Below are 25,552 nucleotides of genomic sequence, written 5' to 3'. Positions count from 1 at the left end.
CTAGTTTTACATCAGATTTCTCATTTCCAAGCCCTTAGAAACACTTTCATTTCCTAATTACTGAAAGAAAACAAGAGGGAGTTGAACATAAAGTATCTCATGAAATACTTTCCGTTTAATTTTCCTTCTAGAGTTTCCCAGAAGGCAGTAGGGGCTGCTAAACTGACATCCCAACAGAGGTATACATGAGTAAAAATTACCTCACAGAGAAAGAATAGACATTTGGATGTTGAAGAATGACATTAAGAAATCAGATTAATTGTGCAGGAGAATTAATCCTCCTGCTAGGGAATGAGGCAGATCATTCAATCTTCCGTTTTTTTCAGTGTCACAAGTAGTTTCCTTCTAACAATGAAAAAAGTTTTCCACTGCTGGTTCCTAGGACAGTGAAAATTAAAATTCAAGAGGTGCTGTGAGTCCATTTTTCTTTTTCTATTAGTGTTTAATAGTAACTTTGGCTTTGGGTAAAGGGATACAGAGGAAGGATCTTTTCTGCTTCTCTCCATGATTTCAGTTCTATGTTTATCAAATTCTCTTCATTTTTCAATTGCACTGGACTGTCTGAGAAGCAGCTTTGCTCTGCATGGCTAAACACAGAAAACTTTTTGTCTTTAATAAGGGCTTAGATAAATAATCCCAAATCCCAGTGGGCCTTGTTAAAGCAACATCATAAAATTTTTACACTTCCCTATAAGTTTGGAAAAAAAAGAATTGTCTACATATCAGTCTGAGCTCATGCTGACTAATGTGGCCTTAGGGAAAGGACTGTTGAAATTCATGTGTCTAGCCATTAGAAACAGATTTATAGATGTAATTATGATAAATCAGCCTAGGTTTATTAAGTAATGATTAAGTTTTTTAAAAAATCAGTAGTTACAGCTGAAAATAGAAGACATTCAGAACCAATGCTTCGATGATGTAAAGCTGGTGTGACCTGTTGGTTCTGTGCACTGTGAGCACATAGAGAGGTTTTCATATCACTCAGTTTTAGGTACACAGTGGCCTGATTGATGAGCAGGGATGAGGCAGCTGATGAAGATACTGGTCCCAGCTGTTGACCCTGCCTGGACATCTGAACTGCTCATCACTCATTTCCTAAACTGCCACGGTTCAGGATGCAGTGTCTTTAAGCAATCCAAAACTGGCAACAATTTATCTTCAACCATATGCTCTAAACCGCAGCAGCTGAGGACTTGACTGTCCAGTGGCTCAGACGTCTGTGCAGCAAAAGCAGGGCAAACAGTTGGTACAGTAACCTCAGCTAAGACCGTGACTGAAAAGCAAGGTTCGCTTAAGTGAGACAATCTGACGAAGTTCCTCTTCTAGGCAGCATAGGGAGAGCAGCAGAGAGGTGGTCTGCCCCACGGGCAGGCAGCAAACCCAGTGAGCAATGTGGTATCCCCTTGCCTTGTTGCTAGTGGTCACACCACAGTCCCCAGTAAAGGCTCTAATCACAACCCAAGCGAGCACGGCATTAGACATTATGTAGAAAACATGGCCCACAGCCACAGGCAAGCAGTAAAGAAAAATTATTTTAAAAAAAAGATCAAATGAAATCAAAGTTGAATGAATTGATGGTCTGCGATCAGTGATGATCAGGATGATCAGTGATGGCACAGCGCTGTTCTTGCCCGTTACCTAAAGCCCTGGGTTCCCTGGCCACAGCACAAAGCACTTCCCTGGATGTTCTTATGCAGGTTATTCCCACCAGCTGTGCCACACGAAGATTTGCATATGCTCCATAAACCTTAATTCCCTTTTTAAGACCCATTATACCAAGCAGGAGGCCATTTCTGAAGTTGAAATGGATTTTCAGAACAATATAAAGATGAAAATGTTTTCTGGCCTCTGATTTTTAAACCTTTGGGTAAAACTAAATCACTTCCACACCGCTGTTGATATTCCACATAGAAATATTCACAAATACCAGGCACTCCAGAACATTATGTCTGAATCCAAAGGGAGAAGTTATCCTGCTGTACAAATAAAAGCTGTAATCACTGTTCACAAGAAGCTCTCAGCCTGCTGCTTTAAAGTTATTTTTTTTCTGATGTACTGACTTCAGAAGAGAAGGAAATTCAGTATTTCAAGATGTAATTACATGAACCTGCAGCAAAACAAGGAACACCACAAATCACAGAACTGGTTGATCTGGAGAATTCGCTGACAACAAAACTTTTTGTTTCCACTCATTCAATCCAAATCACTGCCAAACAAAAGCCTAATTACTAAAGTTAGAACTTCACATACGCAATATTTTCCTTTTCCCATTGAAACTGTAATTTTCCTGGAACAGTTTATTTTTATCATCATATTGCCTCTTCACTGACAAGATTGTGGCAAAATTTATACAGATGCTCACTCTACACCAGCATGACACAACACTGACATTAAAATATCAGGTGTGGCTACAAGTCAAATTTAACAAGCAATTAAATCCTAAATAAATAAATAAATAAATAAAACACGCAGTTAATAACACTGCTTCCTTTCCTAAAAATAACCTTGAAGTTAATTCAAAAACATAAACTGGTATAGCAACATTTTTCACTTAGGTCAGAAATGCCCAAACTACCTGATTTTACCACATCCTATGGTCCACTTTGAAAACTCACAGCAGACTAATTGTCAGTCTGGAAAGATCAGCTTGCCACTAGCCCCCTTTCCCTGTCCTCAGCCAGTATGTGTCCTCACACGCCTATCAGGTTTCCTCTCTGCATGGAAATACTCTTCCATAAATAACCCCTCCATCCTTCACAAAACTGTCCCTAGTTTTAACACCTCCTCTCCTCAGAGCTAATTCCCAAGTTTTCCCTTTCAGCTATTCCGAAGCTTTCCCCTTCCCTTATAGTAGAGATTTAACAGTGTCTGTATAACTCATGCTTGTGTTGACGGAGCTCCCCGCAGCACTGGCGCGGCTGTCCCGAGTCCTGCCGTCCTGCTGCAGACACGAAGCAGAGCTGGAGGAATCGCACGGGCCATCAGCTGCCCTTCCGAGATAGTGCTGGGCGGGCTGCACTGGGCTCACACACCTACCTCGACACAGTCAGGTCAGGGAATGCACATTGGTTTGGCTCTTTAGTTTAGTTTTATAAGCTTCCTTAAAAATTTATGGATCAAGAAACAGGGAAACGTAGTTTCAGCTCAGAAGGACGAGGAACAGGAAGGGGAGACATACAGCCTGGCAGCTGCCTTCTGGACATGAGCAAGAGCAGAAGAAGAAAAAAGGAAGAGAGGGGATTTAGATGGAAGATTTGGGTTTAGCCAAGTCAGTGCTGACGCGGGAGCTGATGTTACAGACAGACTAAAATGTAGCTTTGATGTAAGGAAGTGAGGTAGGCATCGAAAGACTGAGTCACAGCCACCACCTCAGTGAGAAGAGAAGCCTCTGAGTAGATGACCTCATTCAAAGTGGAGATAAAACAGCTGAAAGTAAGACAGCTGCAGTAAGTACTATAAATCCTTTGCAAATAAAGTTAGAATGGACTTCAGATGTCAGAGAACACACTATAGGCAAAGAAATAATGCCACACTTGATAATTATGAAATTGTTGAATAGCAGCCCAGTCAAGACCCTGGTACCAGTGTGGCTTTCCACACACATGCAAACTTGTCACTCTGAAGAGTTTCCAGAGAGTGAAAGAGATATGGCACACTTGAAAGTCTTTTGGCAGGTCAGTGACAGAGCTGAAAAACTGACCCAGTAGGCATCTCCCAGCCAAAAAGCTCAGACCGTCGCAAGAACAGGCATTGTGTCGAAGCATTCCTTTTGCAGTTTTATCATGCTTCATCTTAAAAGCAATTCTGCTTCTTGACAATACTATCCCTACTAGAAGGCTCTGCAGGAACCTCACTGCTCTGATATCAGAAAGCTTCCAATCTCCAGTCTAGACTTTTTCATAATGAACTCTACCTGCATGTTCTTTCCAATTTCTGCTGAAGGCAATCAATGAATATTGCGGTTATCTGATACCCACTACTACACTATGTTCTTGAAGCAATTTGTTGAGTTAGACTTGGATCAGACATAATTGGTGATGCAAGAAACTCACCTGGACAACTGTGTTAAATTCCATGGTCCTACGCGTAAAGGAGAGCTGCAGAAGTGCTAAAAAAGTGTCTGCAGCATTGGTGTGTTGAGGGGCAAAAAAAAGCTTCTCGGTAACTGATTTCTTCTTGCAGTAGCCAGCAAGAGTTTCATCAGTTTCAGAAAAACAAAATATAGTTTTCAGTAAAATCTCTCAACTGAGACAACAGTTTGTATTTCTTAATCATCGTGACATGCTTGAAAAATTAGAGGCCTTCACATTGTTTAATGACATGCAGCCACTTCTGTTTGAAATACAACAGCTGAACAGCACTCTGCAGCAATAATATGCAAACAGCTGAAAACAGCGAGTAGAGAATATCGACAGACAATTTTTTAGGTATGACTACAACCAGTAAGGCTCACATTAGATTCAAAATGCACTAAATCATGAAATATCTGATGGATCTTCTTAAAGCCCCTTTCAGCCCCTTTTTCAGAAGATAATTCTTTGCATTACCAGCACTAATTACAGATGGTTCTTTTTTTTTTTTTGCCCCAATTAAAAAGTATTACCCAATTTCTGGAGGAAGTTTAAAATCTGGAAAAAATTTAGTGAAGAAAATACTTAGAAATGCTTCAGCAGTGTACTCTGTAGGCCATACAACTGTTTCCATCACAAGACATCAAATTTGCACAAAAATGAGGAAACACATTATACTGCTCAACCATATTCCTTCATGAGAGACACAGGACAGCTGGGAACCCAGTCAATAAGGAAAAAGAAATACATAAGAAAGTGCAAAGACCTCGACAACGTTTCCATACTTAAACAGTTTTGGAGGGTTCAGAAAAATCAGTGTCTATAGGGGAAAGAGAAATGGCGCTTGGTTCAAAAGCCAGCTTCTAACCAGTTCTGCTACTGATACTATGCACCCGCCCATCAGCACCAGCTGAAAAGCCCCAGCTGCAGCACTGGAGACATGGACAACCAGTTGACACGCAAGCCTGCAGTCATTTCCCTGAAGAATCATCTTCAACGAGACACTGTACAACTTTGCTTTCTCCAGCAAAGCCAGCAAAACCAGGGCCCACAAAAGCACTCAAGTGATTTCAGTATTCCTGCCTCCAGGACTATGGAGAACTCTGTAACATCAGAATCCAGTCAGTGTTTTGTGAAGTAAGGAAAAATTTGACGGTTTAACAGATATCATGGTAATGCATACACTCTGGGAAGAACGCAAACCTTAATACTCTTTTAACCATACACATAGGGAAAATGGGCACGGTCAATTCAACAGATCACTCTGAGTAGATGGAATAGTCCTGCCTTTGGCAATTATTTGACTGAAATTCTAAAATTCTGCAGAAATTTTATTCCCTGGAACAACACCTTCCACCTTTCCAGTCAGATCTCCTCTTCTTCCTCAAACATTCATATCCACATAGACATCACTTATTGTGTCAATTAGCTATAAAAATTATTTCACTTATCGTGTAAGGCCAGTATTCAGAGGAGCCAGCACGAGAACTGCTTGTTCTGTTTTGATGCTACAGCATTCAAAATAAGCAACTAACAGCAATATCCTATTGTTGTTACACACAAATGGAAATATCCTGAACAATTTCACAAATTAGCCTTTCTTGGTCTCATGTCATATGCTCCCAATTTGCTTCAGCCTTACCAATTTTAAGAGTATTGCAAGTAAAATTAGCAGCCTAAATCATTTTGTTAATCTAAGGATTGTTCGTTTACACAGTCTGTCATGGAGAAATACAATAGAAACAACAAATGCTAACTAATTTAAAAGAGCCCAGGATCCTGGAATTCAGTAAATCAAGTTTTGAGGTTTAAACAGTTCTTGTCAGCAATCTGTCCAACAGGCTTTTATAAGTTTTATTTTTTTCACTCTTGGCTAATTATAGGATTCCTGCCCGCTCAAACAGATCCTGTCATTTAAAAGGCATTATAGGAGTTGGGTACTTACAGTTCCCAAGTGAACTCAACCGTCTTTATAAGTCTATGAGAAACAAACTGTAAGCCTCTAAGTGGAAAGCTGCTATAGTTTGATGTAATTAAATTATTCTCAACGGATCATCACTATCACATTTAGTGTATCTGGCTTTCAAAAAAGCAGTGTTACACGGAAAGCATAACGAAGAAAATAGTGACATAAACAAGTCTTATAGTAATACTTGAATAGACGTGAAATTGCTGTCCCTCCAGCAAACTGGCCAGTAAATCTAACGCCTAAATGTAATAAGCAAGAACACTGCATGCTGTAATCCCAGTGTACAGTTTCAGATCCCCACGTCCATTTTGCCAGTATGAATGCAGAATTATTGTTCACTAAATCCCTAAACCTAGATCTAGAGGCAACTCACTGAAACTAGCAGTACATCAGTTTAGAAGAGGTTAAAAAAGTACTACACAACAGTAGCGAACTTCTGGAACTTGCTATTACAAGAGATTGTGGAGGCAGACATCACCAGTAAGGTGGAAAAGTGTTTATTCAAATAGATGGTCAAAAGATGCAAGAAGAGATACTAATGGAAACAGGCAGAGCTGTACCCTCTAACATCCTTACTACAACAACCACAGACCTAAGCAGCACAAGGAAGTGTTGAGGCTCACACGCTAGTCTAAAGAACATCTCTGGATGTCAGAGGGTGGATACTGGGCTAGATGGTATACTGCTCTGGCCCAGCATGGCGTTTCTTACATTCTTATCACGCTATAAAAGTGGAAATAACTACCTGGCAATGCAGTTATTTCAGACTGTAAATCTTCCATTAGTTTCAGATAGTCTTGCTGCTTTTAATTCACAATTTTTTCCCCTCCAACTTGACATTTCTCTCATTGCCAATCCTGAGATTCCCAAAGGAGCTGAGCTACAGCAATATGAATGAGAGAGACATGAGAAATACCAGAATTGTGCTTACTTGAATTATTCTTTCACAAATAACTATGAAGAAAAACACAGAAAAAATATCCAAGCCTGAATTGTATTTTTTGTTCTACCATATTACAGAATCACAAATCCTGATTGAAAAATGTATTAAATGTGATAGGAGATCTTAATAGCATATTTATCTATTTTTTCTAAAAAAATAGAACATAAAAAGTAGCTAAGCAATAGCACTTACAGTCAATTTCTTAGTTTTACACTGCCAATTACTATGTATACAGCATTTAACACTTCCAATGCAGAGTATAACAGCAGTACCCTACAAGATGTGTAGTGACACATCACCGTCTTTCATGCTACATAAGAAGAAAGGCAGGCTATTGCTCAGATTATTAACAAATGGCTGAGTGATTTGCAACTGAAAATCCACTTTTAAAAAAAACACTCAGAACCCTAACTCCTCTGACTTCAATGTTGAATTTCAAAAGATGAGCAAAAAATACAACCTAAGCAACAAGCTCAGCTGAAATTATAACATGAGGAAAATGTTGGAGCAAAAATACAAGAGACCTTATTTGGTAGGCAAAGAGCTACTTCCAACATTTTTCTCTACTTCAGTTAGTACTTCTAAGACTGCTTAAAATTGGAAAGATTAGATACCAAAAATATGGCAGCTCCGAAGAGTTGGAAAGATATATCAGACCTGTGTTTAGGAACAAACATAAAGTTCTGAAGTAACCACCATAAAGGGATGGTGCACGTGGCAGGTCTAGTTTCATTAAACAAGAAAGTCAGCATGTTTCTCCTGAAAGCTATACTTAAAAGTTGCACACATCTTTTGCTAGAGGTGGAAAAGGATGTTGCCAGTACCGAAGAACAGTTCTTTCTTCTGAAGAACAATTTTTAGCTAAAAATAGTAGTTCTCAGATGGAGCTTTCATCTCTTCCTCCAAGCTTCAGCGCAAGCATTCAAAGTTCCAGAGGCTTATAGATTCCACGTCTTTTATCAAAGTCTGAAAAGTATTTTTTTTCCCTCTTGTCCCAAAACCCTCACTAACATCACACTACATTGTTTAAAAAGCTTTGCCTGACTGCTCAGTCATCTCTTTTAAGGCAACCCACCCACCTGTGGTGTCAGTTCTCTTAGAATCATAGAATCATTAAGGTTGGAAAAGACCTCTAAGATCATCAAGTGCAACCATCAACCTATCACCACCATGCCTACTAAGCCATGTCCTGAAATGCCATATCTACACGTTTTTTGAACACCTCCAGGGATGGTGACTCCACTACCTCACTGAGCAGCCTGTTCCAATGTCTGACCACTCTTTCAGCAAAGAAATTTTTCCCTAATATCCAATCTAAACCTCCCCTGACACAATTTGAGGCCATTTCCTCTCATCCTGATACCATGAAAGAATTCAAGAAGGGAATACAAAAGTTATCTGACACAAAACAGATCCTTCATGCTCCATTTACAGTCACACCCAGTTTTTTAATCAGTCCATATATAGCACAAGAAGTTTATTACACTACAGAAATCACCTTAAAGAGAGCACAGAATCATGAAACACTGGTCACTCCTCAGTCAGTCAACTCTTGATCTGTGTGCTCCCATGTGTTTTCTACAGGAAAGAGTTACTGAAACATTGTTCTATTTCAGACATACAAAAATCAGTGAAATAGGACACAGTTTGGTGCTTTTATGACAGCTGAATTACTCTAGAGTCACATACAGAATGAAAGCCATTCTTGGGACAAATAAACAACATTCTGCAATACATCAGTAACAGCTTCATAAACAGCTTACTATACATGGACTGTGATACAAGCTTTGGGACTCAAAACCTCCAGGTTTTCAGCCACAAACTCAATTTTCTAGCTTTTTCTATCCCTCTAAAGCTAATGAAACAAACTATCACTGGAAGTCATTTTTCAACTCTTGAATGATAAGCAGCAGATTCTTACATAGGAGAAAGCTTCTGCAAAAGCTGTAAACCATTCAGAGACACTCTAGATGCATCTGAGAAATAAAAAGCTATCAATGACTTTTTTACAAAACTTTGCCTAGCACACTACTATAAAGGAAAATGTGTAATTTTCCTCTAACTGTACCTTCTCATGTATTTTCTGAGATCAAGTTATGGTCAAATTGCCATGTAACTGTATTTTCAATTTTCTTCACATATTTTTACACCACCTTCACTTCAGCAGTATTTACCATTATCACTCCCAGCGGTTGATGTTGTTTGCATAAGGTGTTATTTGCCAAGAACCTATTACTTGAAAGGAAGACCTCTTCTGTCTGTACAGCAGATTTGTAGGTGGAGAAAAGGAGCCTTGCTGAGAGAAAAGTGGAGGGAACCAACCTATTCACATACACATCACCCATAAAGATCTAAGTGAGAATGGAGCAGAAAATTCATGAGGCATCCTTCTCTAATGTGATTCAAAAACACTCCTAGCGTACTTTTTTCATAGGTCACAGGAAGAAATGACAGCACATAATTTCAACTAATTTGGTGTAGAAGGATTGCTCATAAATCTCCCGCAAGGGTTAGAAGCCTACCTGTAGACAGACCTACCCAGAATTCATGCTATCACTCATAAGACACACCCAAGTGTTTCTAGACCTATTTAACAGCTGAAGGACTAAGATACAAATATCCTGGGTTTGGCCAGGACAGGGTTAATTTTCACCGGACTCCAGGAAGGGGCACAGCCGGGGGGTGGGGGCTGACCCCACCTGGCCAAACAGAGCCCGGTATTCCATACCATGTGACATCACGCTGGGTATTCCATACCATGTGACATCACGCTGGGTTCCGGGGGGGGGGGGGAGGGGGGGGGCGCAGTGAAAAGGGACTTGCGGCTTGGGGGGACGCGGTGCCGGTGATGTTGGGGAGAGCGGCTGTCTGGGTCGTGCGGTTCGTTGTTGTGTTTTCTCCTTATTTGTACCGTTGTTGTTGCTGTTCCCTCTGTTTGCTGTTCTGTTAAACTGCCCTTATCCCGACCCACCGGTTTCTGCCTCTTTCTTTCCATTCTCCTCCGCACGCCGGCGGGGGGAGGGGCGGCCGCGTGGCGCTTTTGTTGCCAGCGGCAGCCGAAACCAAGACAACAAATCAATACAATGCTTAAACGCTGCCCTCAGGAAGAGAAGAGGAATAAGGCTCTGCAAGGAGAAACGCCAGGAGCTACACTATAAATAGCATGTCTGAATGTACCTAACTGTGTCTTAACTTCACTTAAAAGCTACTGAACATTCTTAAGCAACGCAGTCTAACATACAGAGACTACCCAGAGCACAATTGCTAATAATTCATTGCCAAAACAAAGGTATATGGAGAGAGGCTCCACATGACCTGTTCTTAGTTTGGTCCTATTCCATATCTCAATTGCTCTCCTGGAGACTGGAACAAGAGAGATGCTTCTTTCATTCACAGATGACATGAAGCTGGGAAGGGCCATCAGTATGCCACATGTTTGAAATCAAAATGGCCACAGCCAACAGGGAAAAAGGTTCCGAACAAAATTAGGATGCAATTTGACAAAGGACAACCGCACAAAAAACAGAGAGGAAGGCTGCTTATTAGACTGCAGTTTACTGGAAAGGATCTGATGGTCAACACAGATCCACAAAATGAACATGAATCAGCACGCTGTCGATAAAAAGGCAGACGCCACACAAAGAATATCGCCTTCTCAGCACTGTTCAGCCTAACTCAGAACACAGTTTTGTTGCAGCAGGCTTTGGGATCAGCCACCCCCAAACAGCCATTGCTCCAAATGGATTAATTATCATTGCGGCTGGTATCACTCAGCAGTCAGTAATGAACCATGAACATTTATCCTACTCAGACGTTTGTTTCCTTTGCATTGTTAACATTTAGAGCAATACTGAATGTAAGGTATAGTGACAGATATGCCAGTGATTTACTGGAGGAAAGAAAGAGAGGAAGAACAGTGCTGTTCACAGGACATAATTCCTAGTTTAAGGGGGAAAAACAACACTTCCATATCTGAGGAAGAGAAATAAGCATTATGTTAATTATAAAGAATTGCAAAACTGTGCTCTGAATAAAGAAGGAATAAAACAAGTTTTTGAGTGAGACCATAGATTTCTCCTGACTTCCTAGAATTCTTGAAAAGAAATACCTTGTGTAAAAGCTACTATGTTCCTGCCAAGAGAAATATTCAAGTGCATCCCAAGGAACCTGAACTTAAGGGTTACTTCACAAAGGGGGTTCCTGTAGGTAAATTATTAGGCCATACCACTTAGGGTCTCTCTAGCAGAGGCAGCTTGGCAGGGGAGAATTTCACAAAGCCTGAGACCTTGACTGCTAGCATGGAACCATGTATTTATCTCCGAGTAAGTAGATCTATGCTTGTGTAAGTAGACTAAGTACAGATTTTCTTTCATTTCTTCACCCATGTTTTACAATGCCTTATTATGTTATTATATTTAGATATTACAAATAAATGCTTTTGTTTCTAGTTTACCTTAATCTGTCTTAGCCTACGGCACAGCACGGACTCTGCAGTGTCCACAGGTAAGAAAGGTGCTCCCCTCCCATTGCACAGATCAGATTCTGGCACTACAGGGATCGGACAGGACCCAAGTGTACCCAGTGAGTCGCCACAACTGAAGAGGCTCTCTGACATGCAACAGGGCATTAGAGTGCACGCTCATCCCTTGCAGCTGTTGGGGTCTAAGTCATAAGCAGACCTCCTGCTGACTGCTTCCTACACAGGAGGTATCCTTGCTTACTCCCTACTCACAGGGAGCAGACCACAGGCTCTGGAAACCTTTGCATTATTTCAAAGGTAGGTGTGTGTGCAGAACCAAGCAAGGTAAGTATTATAATTATTATGAGAATGTAAGTATCTAAAACATTTGGAACTTGCACTGTTCAAGAAATCAGACACTTTGTTCAGAATTCTTGAAATAATATTTGAGATTTCAGTGCAAACACATTGCATTAAATAAGTTGTACTGGTTTTGATATTTTTGCTTCCGCTGTGCTTATATTCCTGTTCAATACAGAAAGACTTCAGTCTTACTGCACAGATCCAGGCAGTACTTCAAGCCAACTGACAAATCAGTTAGTGGAAACAGATTGAAGTGCTAATGCCCTTTCTACTGTTCTTTACCAGGAATATAAAAATGGGAAAACAATACTAAAGCAACAGTTACTTTGGTTTCTGAACCTTAAAAAGAACCCTCTATTCTTTCTCCTCCGTGAACTAAGTAGACACGACTTTAATCTCAATAACGTGTCAAAGTAACTGAATGTGTGTTAAGGTAATTAAATCTTCTCAGTGATAAGGAATTGAAACTTGAAAAGCAAAACTCTAAGTTACATTTCTGTACGACTTCAGAGTGGTAAATGAAGTATCTTTCACTTCAGAGCAGGCAGTGGTTCTTGTAATATCTCCCAGGCTAAGAATAAGCAGTTTAAATGATAATACTTTAAGACATATTTTGGATCACTAAATAACATTTAGATTGCAGAGGTTTTCCAATGCCAACTTCTGAAGCTACTACATTAATAGAGGTAATTTTTTCTCTTACATGAATAACATTAATAACGTAGTATGATCTTCTCTCTAAATAGTGCAATTTTGTATTTTCTCCCTATGGCAGAGTTTATTTCAGCTATTCAATACTCGATCTGTTTGAAAAATAAAAAGGATATATTTGGCAACATTCAGAATAACCACTATGATGAAACACACGTTCTTGTAAGGTGTATATTACTCCTATGAAAATATTTAAACTGGTATGCACATGTTTGCTTGTCTGTGTGAGAGAACATTTTTGTTGCACTTTTATGAGGTCTTTGGCTATAAATTAGTTGTGTACTGATTGAGTTTGGAGGGAATGTCTTCTAAATTTTAAATACATCTGTACCTCTTTAAATCTATCACCTAGTTTCCAAGAGTTTAAAGAAAAAATAACAAAACCAAGTTACCTATAAAAAACCAATGCGTTCTCTTCTATCACTGCAGAAACAAAAGCAGAAAATTATGCTAAAATCATATGCCATCACCTGCAAACACTGGAGCCACTGCTTAATCAACATTCTCTTATGTTATCTCTTATCTTATGTTATGCAGTGTACGTTTTCCATAATGTAGACTTCAAAGCTTGCTGAAATCAAATGTTGCCTTTATGAGGGCTCCAGCTGACTTGGACACATCCAAGAAAAACATCTATATGGCTTTGTACTCAACCATCTTCCTCGCCTCTTCTCCTTCCCCTTCTCCCAGAGCACCGTTTCTTTTTGAAGTAATGCCACCACTGGGCTGAAAGCAAGTTAAACACAGAGGGGCTAACTAGATAAATCAATGAACTTCTGAATCGTATCTAGAAAGGACTGTCCTTCTGAGGACATGCTGTAGGCTGTACTGATAGCATTATTCATATTATTCTGCTAGGCTACATGCACAAGTACATTTAACAGGGACACTGTTAGATGCATTGTCCGTGTATACAGAGATGATCATTACGCTAATTTATTGTGACCCACCAGACAACACCTGTAGTACTGAAGGCAACCTGGCTCAAACAGACAAATTCCAGCCCTGTGGACAGCTCTTTCTGTTGCAAAACAAATCGTAATTTTAAGGCAAAAAAGGTCAAGACTGAAGCTGGAACAGGCAGGTATAATTTGGTAAACTAATAACTATCCACCTCTACCTTCTTGGTTTCAGCTGTACCAAAGAGGTCCAAATTCTTTACTGTGGGAGTGCAGAGAGGGTTACTCCCACAAATCACTTGACAGACAGGGTCAGATTTTCACACAAAACAAAGAAACTGAAGGCGAAGAGAGAGATCTGGCTAAACTCATGCACCATTCAGGAGTCAGCCTGTGCTCCTTATCTCCCCTCAATTTTTCCTCCTCCCTGAATTACATCACCTGGAGGTACAGCTCCAGACCAGCACGTTCTGAGACCGTACAGACAGAACTCACTGACCCTCTGTGGGATTCATAGCACCACCATCCTTCCAGCTTCTGCCAGCAGAGCCGGAAAAATGACAAAGCTCTAAAAGTGCAGTGAGTTAACGTGGGGACAAAATGCATACATGAAAAAGCACATTAGTCTCCTGCATTACAGAGACAACTTCTAATTATATTGTATACCTAAGTTATCTACACGTGCCCCTAGAAACAACATAAGTCTTTGGTCTACATTTCAATATTATGGTGCAAAAATTTAACAGTCAGATTCAGATTCTCTCTGGCTGCAACAGAAACCAAATACTATTCCTCTCCATTTTGCTTAAAAAAAAAAAAAATCGTATGCAATTTCAAAGAGGTACCTCTCTGAGATTAATGGACTGTCCAAAGAACCTCAAAGAAATATCACTTCCCTGAAATGCAAAACAAATCAAAGACCAGAACACGAAGGTCAGGAAAGGATGTACTTACTCCTTATTCCTGCTTTTAATGCATGGCTGGTAAAGGACTTTGACAGCATTCCAGGTCCCCACTGGTCCACAGCTAGGCATGAAAATATCTCCGAACAGTGTAAAACCACTGTGGGAAGAGGAACTTCCTAAAGACTCCACCAGCAATGTGTCAGAATTTAAAAGCCATATCTATAAGTGAAGAAATAATTTATTTTACTGCAGATTACATCAATTTCAAGATCCTAAATCAGCTGATACTAAAGCCATATTCTTACAAGTTTCTAACAAAGTGTTAACAGACATAAATTGATATTTTATTATTCAGCATAGTCTGCATAGTCTCTACGGGAGAAAAATGGGTTAATACAATAAAATGATGCCTGATTTATCACAGTCACTCTTAAGATCATTACTTCGTGCAGGTGCCTCTTCTTGTGGCTGCAGCACATTGATAGTAACAAAAGAAACAGTCCCAAGTTGTCTGTTTCAGTACCAGATGGATTATTTCTCTAATTTTATAGCTTTTTAGGAATTAGTCGAGCATATGGTGCTGAACAACTGAGAGCTAAAGACAAGGAACTCAAAGACCACCCTCTGGAAGTGCCAAAAATTAAGGATTTTTAGAAAAAGCATGATAGTTATGACTGGATAGAGCTAAGACATGCAAGGAAAAAAGACAACAATTAATGTGGTCTAAAAGGAAGGCTAGGATTTACAAATGGCAATTCATGAGATATCTACCAGGGAGTTTTCAGCAATCTGAACTTTTTGCATCATATTATGGATCTTACTTCATCTTTGTGTGATTGTGCATCAGTGTTCCAAGTTGGATTCAGGGCTTTCATGCTAAGCACTGTACAGAAGTCAGGCTTTTCCTTTATTTGCAGCCTGAAGTAGTGATCTGAGTTACCAGTGGAAATCAATTTTTACAAGTCCTGAGCCTGTATGAAACGTTTGTATATAAAATATTTATCACAGAAAACAGGATTTATGCAGTGCTGCTCACTAGAGAGCAGTTTGCTGCTTCTCATGACCTAATAAGCTTCAAGTAAACAAGTTACATGACATATGATAACCCCCGTGGAGGGAGAAAGTCACCATTAACAGGACACATAGTGTATGTCGTAATTGAATATGACAGCCACACATTTATCAGAGCCCAAGGCTCAGAACATTATAGTGGAAGCTTCATAAAGGAGGAATGAGATATATTGATAAAGATGTCTTGGGAGGGGATGGGAGGAGGAGAATCACTTTAGCATATGCACATAAATGATGACAAGCAACCACACTTGGCTTAGCAAGTGGTTGTTCATCAGTTTTGCTCTGGTAACTCACTGTACACATTCATAGCCTAAACTGCAAAATATACCTCATTAGCCAGGACCATTACACACGGTGCTTTAAGCCAAGTGTTGGAAGAGGTGTTGGAGAAAATGCGGAAAAAAGAGAATTGTCCTATACACACAGGCCACTGTCAAAACGCTTAGCTTTAATTAAACAGAATTCATTCCTTTTAAAACTATTCACACTTGCCTGTGAAGGAGCCCCCTGGGATGCTTTTCAGAAGGGGAATACCCTTCAAACTAGTCCAGGGAACAATGCAGCAATAGCTGTCTGCTCCTTTCAGAATCGTTCTGCAACTTGCTTTACAGAAAGCAACCAAGCCATTTCATTTGGATCACGGTCCACCTGAAAAGTACTTCCTTCTACCACAGGTGTCGATATGTGGAATCTGACAATAATGTTCTACTACTTGTTCAGAGTATGTCTTTGTCTCAACAGAATCATAGAATCACAGAACCACAGGTTGGAAAGGACCTCTAAGATCATCAAGTCCAACCATCCGCCCAACAACACCATGCCTGTCAAACCATATCCCGAAGTGCCACATCCACACATTTTTTGAACACCTCCAGGGATGGGGACCCCACCACCTCCCTGGGCAGCCTGTTCCAGTGCCTGACCACTCTCAGTAAAGAAATTTTCCCCAACATCCAATCTAAACCTCACCTGATGCAACTTGAGGCCATTGCCTCTCATCCTGTCGCTAGTTACCTGGGAGAAGAGACCAACACCTGCCTCACTACAACCTCCTTTCAGGTAGTCGTAGAGAGCAATAAGGTCGCCCCTCAGCCTCCTCTCTTCCAGACAAACAGCCTCTGTTCCCTCAACTATTCCTTGTAAGACTTGCTCTCTAGACCCCTCACCAGCCTCGTTGCCCTTCTCTGGACATGCTCCAGCAACTCAATGTCCTTCTTGTAGTGAGGGGCCCAAAACTGAACACAGTACTCCAGGTGCAGCCTCACCAAGTGCCCAGTACAGGGGGACAATCACCTCCCTACTCCGGCTGGCCACACCATTCGTGACACAATCCAGGATGCCATTGGCCTTCTTGGCCACCTGGCACACTCCCGGCTCATGTTCAGCTGGCTGTCAACCAACACCCCAAGGTCCTTTTCCGCCGGACAGCTTTTCAGCCACTCTCCTCAAGCCTGTAGCATTGCATGGGGTTGTTGTGACCCAAGGGCAGGATCCGGCATTTGGCCTTGCTGAACCTCATACAGTTGGCCTTGGCCCATCGATCCAGTCTGTCCAGATCCCTCTGAAGAGCCTTCCCACTCTCCAGCAGATCGACACTCCCACCCAGCTTGGTGTCATCTGCAATTTACTGAGGGAGCACTCAATCCCCTCATCGAGATCATTGATAAAGATGTTAAACAAGACCGGACCCAAAACTGAGCCCTGGGGAACACCACTTGTGACTGGCCGCCAGCTGGATTTAACTCCATTCACCACCACTCTCTGGGCTCGGCCATTCAGCCAGTTCTTTATCCAGCAAAGAGTACACCCATCCAAACCAGGGGCAGCTAGTTTCTCCAGGAGGATGCTGTGGGGAACAGTGTCAAAGGCCTTACTAAAATCCAGGTAGATGACATCCACAGCCTTTCCTCCGGCCACTAGGCCGGTGACCTGGTCATAGAAGGAGATCAGGCCAGTCAAGCAGGACCTGCCTTTCATGAACCCATGCTGGCTGCGCCTGATCCCCTGGTTGTCCTTCACATGCCCAGTGAGTGCACTCAGGATGAATCACTCCATAATCTTGCCCATCACCGAGGTCAGGCCAACAGGCCTGTAGTTCCCAGGATCCTCCTTCCGGCCCTTCTTGTAGATGGGTGTTAACACTGGCGATCCTCCATTCACCTGGGACCTCCTGTTAGCCAGGACTGCTGATAGGTGATGGAGAGTGGCTTGGCCAGCTCCCCCGCCAGTTTCCTCAGAACTCTTAGGTGGATCTCATCTGGCCCCATGGACTTGTAAGTGTCCAGGTGGCATAGCAGGTCGTTAACTGCTTCCTCCTGGATTATGGGAGGTTTATTGTGCCCTCCTTCCCTATCTTCCAGCACTGGGGGCTGACTACCCTGGGGATAACCAGTCTGACTATTAAAGACTGAGGCAAAGAAGGCATTAAGTACCTCAGCCTTTTCCTCATCCTTGTTGGCAATATTCCTCCCTGCATCCAATAAGGGATGGAGACTCTCTTTGGCCCTCTTTTTGTTGTTGATGTATTTGTAAAAACATTTTTTGTTGTCCCTTACAACAGTGGCCAGTCTGAGTTCTAGATGGACTTTTGCCTTTCTAATTTCCTCTCTGCATGATCTAAAGAGACCCCTGTACTCCTCTTGAGTCGCCTGCCTTCTCTTCCATAGGTGGTAGACCCTCCTTTTTTTCCTGAGTCCCAGCAAGAGCTCCCTGTTCAGCCAGGCTGATCGCCTTCCCGGCCGGTTCATCTTGCGGCACATGGGGACAGCCTGCTCCTGTGCAGTTAAGACTTTCTCCTTCAAGAATGCCCAGACTGCCTGCACCCCTCTGACCTTCAGCACTCTCTCCCAAGTGACTCTCAACCAGCATCCTGAACAGGCCAAAGTCTGCCCTCTGAAAGTCCATGGTGGTGGTTTTGCTGGCCCCCCTCTTAACTTCACCTCGAACAGAGAATTCGCTCATTTCATGGTCACTAAGCCCAAGACAGCCTCAGACCACCACACCTCCCACCAGTCCTTCTCTGTTAGTAAACAGCAGGTCTAGTGAGGCATCTCCCCTGGTAGGCTCACTTACCAGCTGTGTCAGGAAGCTATCTTCCACACACACCAGGGACCTCCTAGACTGTTTCCTCTCTGCTGTGTTGTATTTCCAGCAGATGTCCAGTAAAGTCCCCTATGAGAACAAGGGCTAGTGATTGTGAGACTTCCGCCAGCCTCTTGTAGAAAACTTCATCCACCTCTTCATCCCACTACATTTCTGTGATGGCAACCAAGTCATAGCTGTCCTGCTGTACAATGGCTTCCAGCTCCTCCTGTTTATTGTCCATGCGGCGTGCATTGGTGTAGATGCACTTGAGCTAGGCTGTCGATCTCACCCCAACACCAGCACGCCACGCCTGAGCTCATCCCTAGTGAGCTGGGCGATGTCCCCTTCCTCCTTCGAATCTAGGTTAAAGCCCTCTTGATGAGCCCCGCCGGCTCATGGGGAACAATCCTTTTTCCCCTTTGAGACAGCTGGACTCCATCTGTCGCCAGCAGGCCCAGTGTCTTGTAAACTTCCCCATGATCAAAGAAACCAAAATTCCACCAATAGCACCAGTCTCTGAGCCACCTGTGAATCAGGTGGGTTTCCCTGTCCCTTTCAGTGTTCTTCCCCGCCACTGATGGGATTGAGGAAAACACCTCCTGTGCCCCTGATCCTTCAACCAGTCGTCCCAGTGCCCTGAAGTCCCTTTTGATGGCCTTGGGACTTCTCTACATGATCTCAATATCACCAGTCTGCATTACCAACAGTGGGCAATAACCAGAGGACCGCACCAGACCAAGGAGCTTCCTAGCAACATCCCTGACCCGGGCCCCAGGGAGGCAGCAGACTTCCATGTGGGATGGGTCTGGTTGGCACATCAGGCCCTCTGTTCCCCTCAGAAGGGAATCGCCTTTTGACAATTACCCTCCTTTTTTTCTTAACAGGGGCAGTCATGTGTGGGGCTGACTGACTCTTCCTAGGCAACCCCCTGGATGGACCTTCCCCCACGTCCTCATTTGCCGGGCCCTCACATTCCAGAGCTCCGTATCTGTAGTGTAAGAGCAACCGGGGAGGTGAGGGAGGCCGGGAGGGGATTCGCCTGTTGCCCCGAGCAGGGACCCATTTCCATTCCCCCCAATCTCTTAGGTCCCCTCTTTCTGCTTGGTGACAAGAGGGTAGGGGGTCCTCTGCTTCTTGTGGAGCCACCTCCTGCTGCTTTGGCCTCAGGGACAGCAAGGAGCAGCTCCACCAGTCGATCTCCCTCTCACATTCCCTGATGTTCCTTCACCCCTCCACTTCCTCTTTCAGCTCTGCCACCAGGCTGAGCATATCATTCACCTGGTCGCACTGAACACAGCTGTTGTCTGTGCTGTCCTCCGGCACAAGCACCAGGCTCAGGCACGCCCTGCAGCCAGAGACCTGGACACCTGTGTGTTTGTGGGGGACCTCCGTCTGGGTCCCCACGCTCCTTTTGGTGACAGCTTTCGCACCAGTGGAAACCATGGCTAGAACATGACTAGAACAGCAATGCAACGGATCTGTATTAATAATTTAGCACACACTACAGAGAAAGCAAATTAATCTTTGTGGGCGGAAGGACACTTGGCCAAGAAAAAACCAACTTCTTAACTGCATTTCCTTCTTCAGGCAATAATTTCCTTCTTTTCCTCATGCGTGAATTATTTTTTGATCTTGCTTTTGGTCTGAATGAACACTTACTCACCAAGACTCGGTGTGTTGAGTCAAAGCAGCTTATACATGTTATTTCCGGCTAACACAGTTCCAGATTTTGATCTGTGCTTTCAGCTATGTTACTCACAATGTACAATCTTTCCTTCCTCTCTACTACTTTGTGCAGCAGAGCCTGCACAGCCAAATTCCTTTCATGTCAACTACAGTAAGAAAAGAACCTTTACAGAAAGATAAATATATAAAGTTCATAATTAATTCATAGTGCAGGTTGACGACCTTTTCTGAAACGACAGCATCGGGAGAAAGTGTTTGGGTTTTTATTGGTGGGTTTTTTTGTTAGGTTTTTTTTTGGTTTGGTTTAGTTTTTAAATCGCCTTGTCAATAGGCTTCAAAGATGTCCTTAGGAGAAAAGCTGCAACAAATCTCAGTCATACTTTGTGGGACTTGATACAAACAGGTGAAATGCTACAATTTACATTCTGTGATCAGTTTCCTAAAATCTCAACCTGTGCCTCCAGCATCAATTTCTGGGCAATTAGGCATCAATTTGAATTCAGCATGGCTAAAAAACGCTGTGGTTCTTCCTTGCTAGTTCTTTCTTAGTTATTGCAGACATTACCATTACTTTCGTCATCACACAGGTCAGTAATGCAAACATCTTTCCTTACAGCTTCTTTGTCGTCACATAAAGATGTGGTTTCCTCATACTTCACAAAGAATAAAGCTCTCTAAGCGAGCTGGGTAGCTAAGTCTTGACAAGGTACTCATTATCTCACATCCCGATCACTGCAACGTCCCCATCTCCAACCTTCACAAATGCAAACTTGTTCTGGCCATGCCCTCCAAGACATGGTCCAAGAATCAGTATCTGATTGACTGGTCTCTCCCATTTTGTTACATATTTATTTTCTTGGGATATCTTCCCACTCCTTCTCCACTCACTCCTGAAATACAAGTTGCCTTACGTTCAGAGCACTTTACAGGCTAATTCATCTCCAAAAAATATCTTTCATTCAGTAATGAAAAACTGGAATTAGTATTCAAACACTCCAAACTCCACCACACACATTCTGATTTTCACAGGGGTATCTTTTTGGGTTTTATCAGGTTGATTCCATCCATGGGATGAACTCCCTGTATCTATCCACAAAACAACTTATTTACCTCTTTCAAACCTATCCTTTTTCATATGAAAAAAATTACATCTATTAAGATGCTGCTTTGCTGACCAATAATGTACCATTTTGTCTGTGTTCTATCTCGCTGTCCATTTGCTGTCCTCATCTTACTCTTAGCTTGTAAGACATGCAGCTTCAAGGCAGGGAACCTTTCAACAGTGGAGCAAAGAGAGGAGGCAAGTGATCCATTGTTTAGAGAATGTGAAGATGGCAGACATATAGTTAGGATAAACAAGGAAATCTCTATACGCCATTTTTTTTTTCCCCAAGACAGGGACTTTTATTTATTGTCATTCTTTAAAAATAAACCAACCACATGTAGTATATAGCTTTCAGGAACTTGGTTATCACCAACTGAAACAACAGAAACTCATATTACGATACCTACAAACAATGTAACTGGTAATGTTAAGTGATACATGCAGAGGAAATAAGGAAAATGAGTATATACAATGTTTGTGGTTTAAAAAAATTAAAAATACTTGTGAGACCTTAACCTTATTTATCACATACACAGCCTAAGCTGTGTGCATTCATGTATGTAAGCCCAAACACCATGAATGAGAATCTTTGGCTCACTGTCAAAACAAACAAGTGGGACAGCTGGTCCATGATGCATCAGTGATGAAACCACTTGTCTAACTTGGCTGTGCATTCACAGCCTCGAGCACTTACATTTTTTACTGTTTAGCTGTTTGCAATCATTAACATAACCAGTGCTTACATTACACATGTGTCCACAAGGCCTCTGAGTCCTAACACTTTACCCCTGACTCTGGAACTCCTGTTGGTGTGTATATAGCACCTAGAACCTCACTCTGGAAATGAGTAAGGGCTTCCTGATTTAAACATAAAAAAAAAAAAAATCATAACTCACTAACAAAAAGGAACAGATGCCAATCAGAAGCCAGCCCCTATGCTAATTTAGGCTGCTCCTCTAATCAATACATTGGCAAAAATACAACTCAGAGATAAGAGTAATGGCAATCTGCTAAATAAAGTAATTTTTCTGTTAGAAAATAACCAATTTGTTCTACATAAGCTACTAGACTTAAGCATCAGAATATTAGGTAACTTGGAAATGCACAGGCTACATGGAAAAAAAATCACAATAACTTTTAATGACCCCTCATTTAGATTATACATAGTGACAATTATGGGTCGGCTCATGAGACCTTATTTTATCATCACAGAAGAAGTATTTCTCAGTGGTTGCATAAATGTTATCTTGGCACTAAAATTTATTTAAAAGCAGCAGATATACACTTACCTCAGAATCCGGATGTTCGGACATTATTGAACTTAGACAATGTATATATAAAACAGTTTATTTAATTAGATTGCCTACCTCAACAATGTGTATCTATAAGTTTATGACGACAGGAATCACAGAATCACAGACTGGTAGGGGTCGGAAGGGACCTCTGTGGGTCATCTAGTCCAACCCCCCTGTCGAAGCAGGGTCACCTACAGCAGGCTGCACAGGACTGCGTCCAGGCGGGTCTTGAATATCTCCAGAGAAGGAGACTCCACAACCTCTCTGGGCAGCCTGTTCCAGGGCTCTGTCACCCTCAGAGGGAAGAAGTTCTTCCTCATGTTCAGGTGGAACTTCCTATGCTTCAGTTTGCACCCGTTGCCCCTTGTCCTGTCGCTGGGCACCACTGAAAATAGTTTGGCCCCATCCCCTTGACACCCACCCTTCAGATATTTATAAGCATTTATGAGGTCCCCTCGCAGCCTTCTCTTCTTCAGGCTGAACAAGCCCAGCTCCCTCAACCCTTCCTCATAGGAGAGATGCTCCAGTCCCCTCACTATCCTTGTAGCCCTCCACTGGACTCTCTCCAGTAGCTCCTCATCTTTCTTGAAGTGGGGAGGCCAGAACTGGACACAGTACTCCAGATGAGGCCTCACTAGGGCAGAGTAGAGGGGGAGGAGAATCTCCCTCAACCTGCTGGCCACACTCCTCTTGATGCATCCCAGGATCCCATTGGCCTTCTTGGCAGCCAGGGCACACTGCTGGCTCATGGTCAACTTGTCATCCACCAGGACACCCAGGTCCTTCTCTGCAGAGCTGCTCTCCAGCAGGTCTGCCCCAAGCCTGTACTGGTGCATGGGGTTGTTCCTCCCCAGGAGCAGGACCCTGCACTTGCCCTTGTTGAATCTCATCAGGTTCCTCTCTGCCCAACTTTCCAGCCTATCCAGGTCACGCTGAATGGCAGCACAGCCAGCTGGTGTATCCACCACTCCTCCCAGTTTGGTGTCGTCAGCAAACTTGCTGAGGGTACACTCTAACTCTTCATCCAGGTCGTTGATGAAGAAGTTGAACAAGACTGGGCCCAGTACTGACCCCTGGGGGACACCACTTGTTACCAGCCCCCAACTAGACTCAGTGCCGCTGATGACAACCCTCTGCGTTCTGCCATTCAGCCAGTTCTCAATCCACCTCACTGACCACTCATCCAGCCCACTCTTCCTGAGCTTCCCTAGGAGGATGTTATGGGTGACAGTGTCGAAAGCCTTGCTGAAGTCTAGGTAGACTACATCCACGGCTCTCCCCTCATCTACCCAGCCAGTCATGTCGTCGTAGAAAGCTATCTGATTGGTGAGGCATGATTTCCCCTTGGTGAATCCATGCTGACTACTCCTGATAACCTTCTTTTCCTCCACTTGCTTGTTGATGACCTCGAATCTACAATCATTTATTTCTTTATATTTCTGTCTACGAATTACTCATACAAACTGCAAAATTACAAATTCTGTGTTTATATTTAGTTCATGAATAAAACAAAACATCCCTGGCTATACCAAGTGTATAGTATTAAGATAATTCCAGCCCCAAATTCCTACCCATCTAAAAGTTTGAGGAATTTAGGTGTCACTATTTAAATATCAAGCTTAACCAAGTTTAATAGCATTAGAACGTTGAGTATAATAGGCAATTTTATTTTCATTTGCACTTCACTGTGCAATGCAATGTACTGACTACATCAGTAGTCTCCGCTGACTTCAGACAATATTTGTGAAAGATGCTATACAATTCGATGAACTTCTGGTGATTAAAGATAAGAAGCACTGGAGGAAGAAGATGCGGTATATATTATAAAGTCAAAATTTAAGCTTTCCGTATTTTCTGAATACAAAACACAGTGTTATTTCTGTGCTACCTGTGATGCATCTGTAGTACTTTCATTACTATATTAATAGAGAAAATTTCTATACATACTTCTACTTAAATTAAAAAATGGAGGGAAATTTCTTACTTAAACAGAACTCTTAAGAACTACTTCAAGAATTTGAATTTGTTAATTTTCTTTAAACACACAATCATGAACAGCATAAATAATATATTTTAGGAGCTGGGATTCATAGGTTAAACTTTTTCAGCAGCATAAAGATTAAAAAAAAAACAAACAAACTTACCAGAATATAGTTTTTTCCATTATCTCCTTTTACGGTGAATCTAAACGTACTTTTAGCAGAGGACAATTCCACAAGACACTGAGCAACCATGCTCTGTATGAATTGAGACCTGTTTAAGAATTAACCACATATTCTATGTTTTCATAACAACTACAAGCGCAAAGTCATTCATATTGATGTAGCACAAGTACATGAGTATCTCCATACTGTCAATTCCACTACAACCTACAATCACTTTTTATTGAGAGGTGGGGCTTATTTATCTTTCTCTTCCCCAAAACCAGAGGATGTTATTTCCTGCAACAGGAATTAACAGATCAGCAGTCTAAATTACTCCACGTCCTTTATTTTGACCAACACCAAACGGCAAATGCTGGATAAAAGCTTCTCTCTATTAGATTTTACTCATATGAACACAAAGTTCAGAATGATGCACATATTTCAAATATAATTCACAAAAGCAAAGAACTGCAACTAACACATAATACATGATACAAGATAGCTACATCAAATTCTGTTTCAGCTTAGTCTTAATTTCAAACTGAATTATTTGAAAATTCAGAAATCTTACTTTCAATTAAACATTTCAAGCTTTACTTAAATTAACTTTATATAATGTAACCTTCCATTTCCATAATTAGTCACTAGACATCATGCAAACTGAAACAGTTCAAAATAAATAAGTATTGTATTTTGGATTATCACCTGAATAGCAAGACATTGCTACAAATTATACACGAACTCTCTCCTGTGTCACACACAAACACACACAAAGACAAGCAAACAAAACTGTACATGAGCAAACTCAGACTACATTACCTTTACAATGCTTACTTCTGTGATGA

The 25,552-nt window shown here is 41.9% G+C and overlaps 1 protein-coding gene across 4 annotated transcripts in view; it reads right to left on the bottom strand.

Moving 5' to 3' along the window:
- Positions 1-25,552, bottom strand: part of UBE3D (ubiquitin protein ligase E3D) — a 93,698-nt gene that overhangs the window by 50,477 nt on the left and 17,669 nt on the right. For 2 of the 4 annotated variants that reach the window (XM_075414451.1, XM_075414452.1), the window contains exons 7-8: positions 24,708-24,816; positions 14,369-14,538 (exon numbers count right to left, since the gene is read on the bottom strand). In XM_075414451.1, coding sequence (XP_075270566.1) covers positions 14,369-14,538; positions 24,708-24,816 — 279 coding nt within the window. The remainder of the gene's footprint in view (positions 1-14,368; positions 14,539-24,707; positions 24,817-25,552) is intronic. The other 2 variants (XM_075414453.1, XM_075414454.1) reach the window with 1 other exon arrangement.

This window comes from Opisthocomus hoazin, chromosome 2 (genome assembly GCF_030867145.1).
Source record: "Opisthocomus hoazin isolate bOpiHoa1 chromosome 2, bOpiHoa1.hap1, whole genome shotgun sequence".
NCBI lineage: Eukaryota > Metazoa > Chordata > Aves > Opisthocomiformes > Opisthocomidae > Opisthocomus > Opisthocomus hoazin.
Note: the sequence above shows the minus strand (reverse complement) of the source record. Positions and strands in the feature narration are given on the sequence as shown.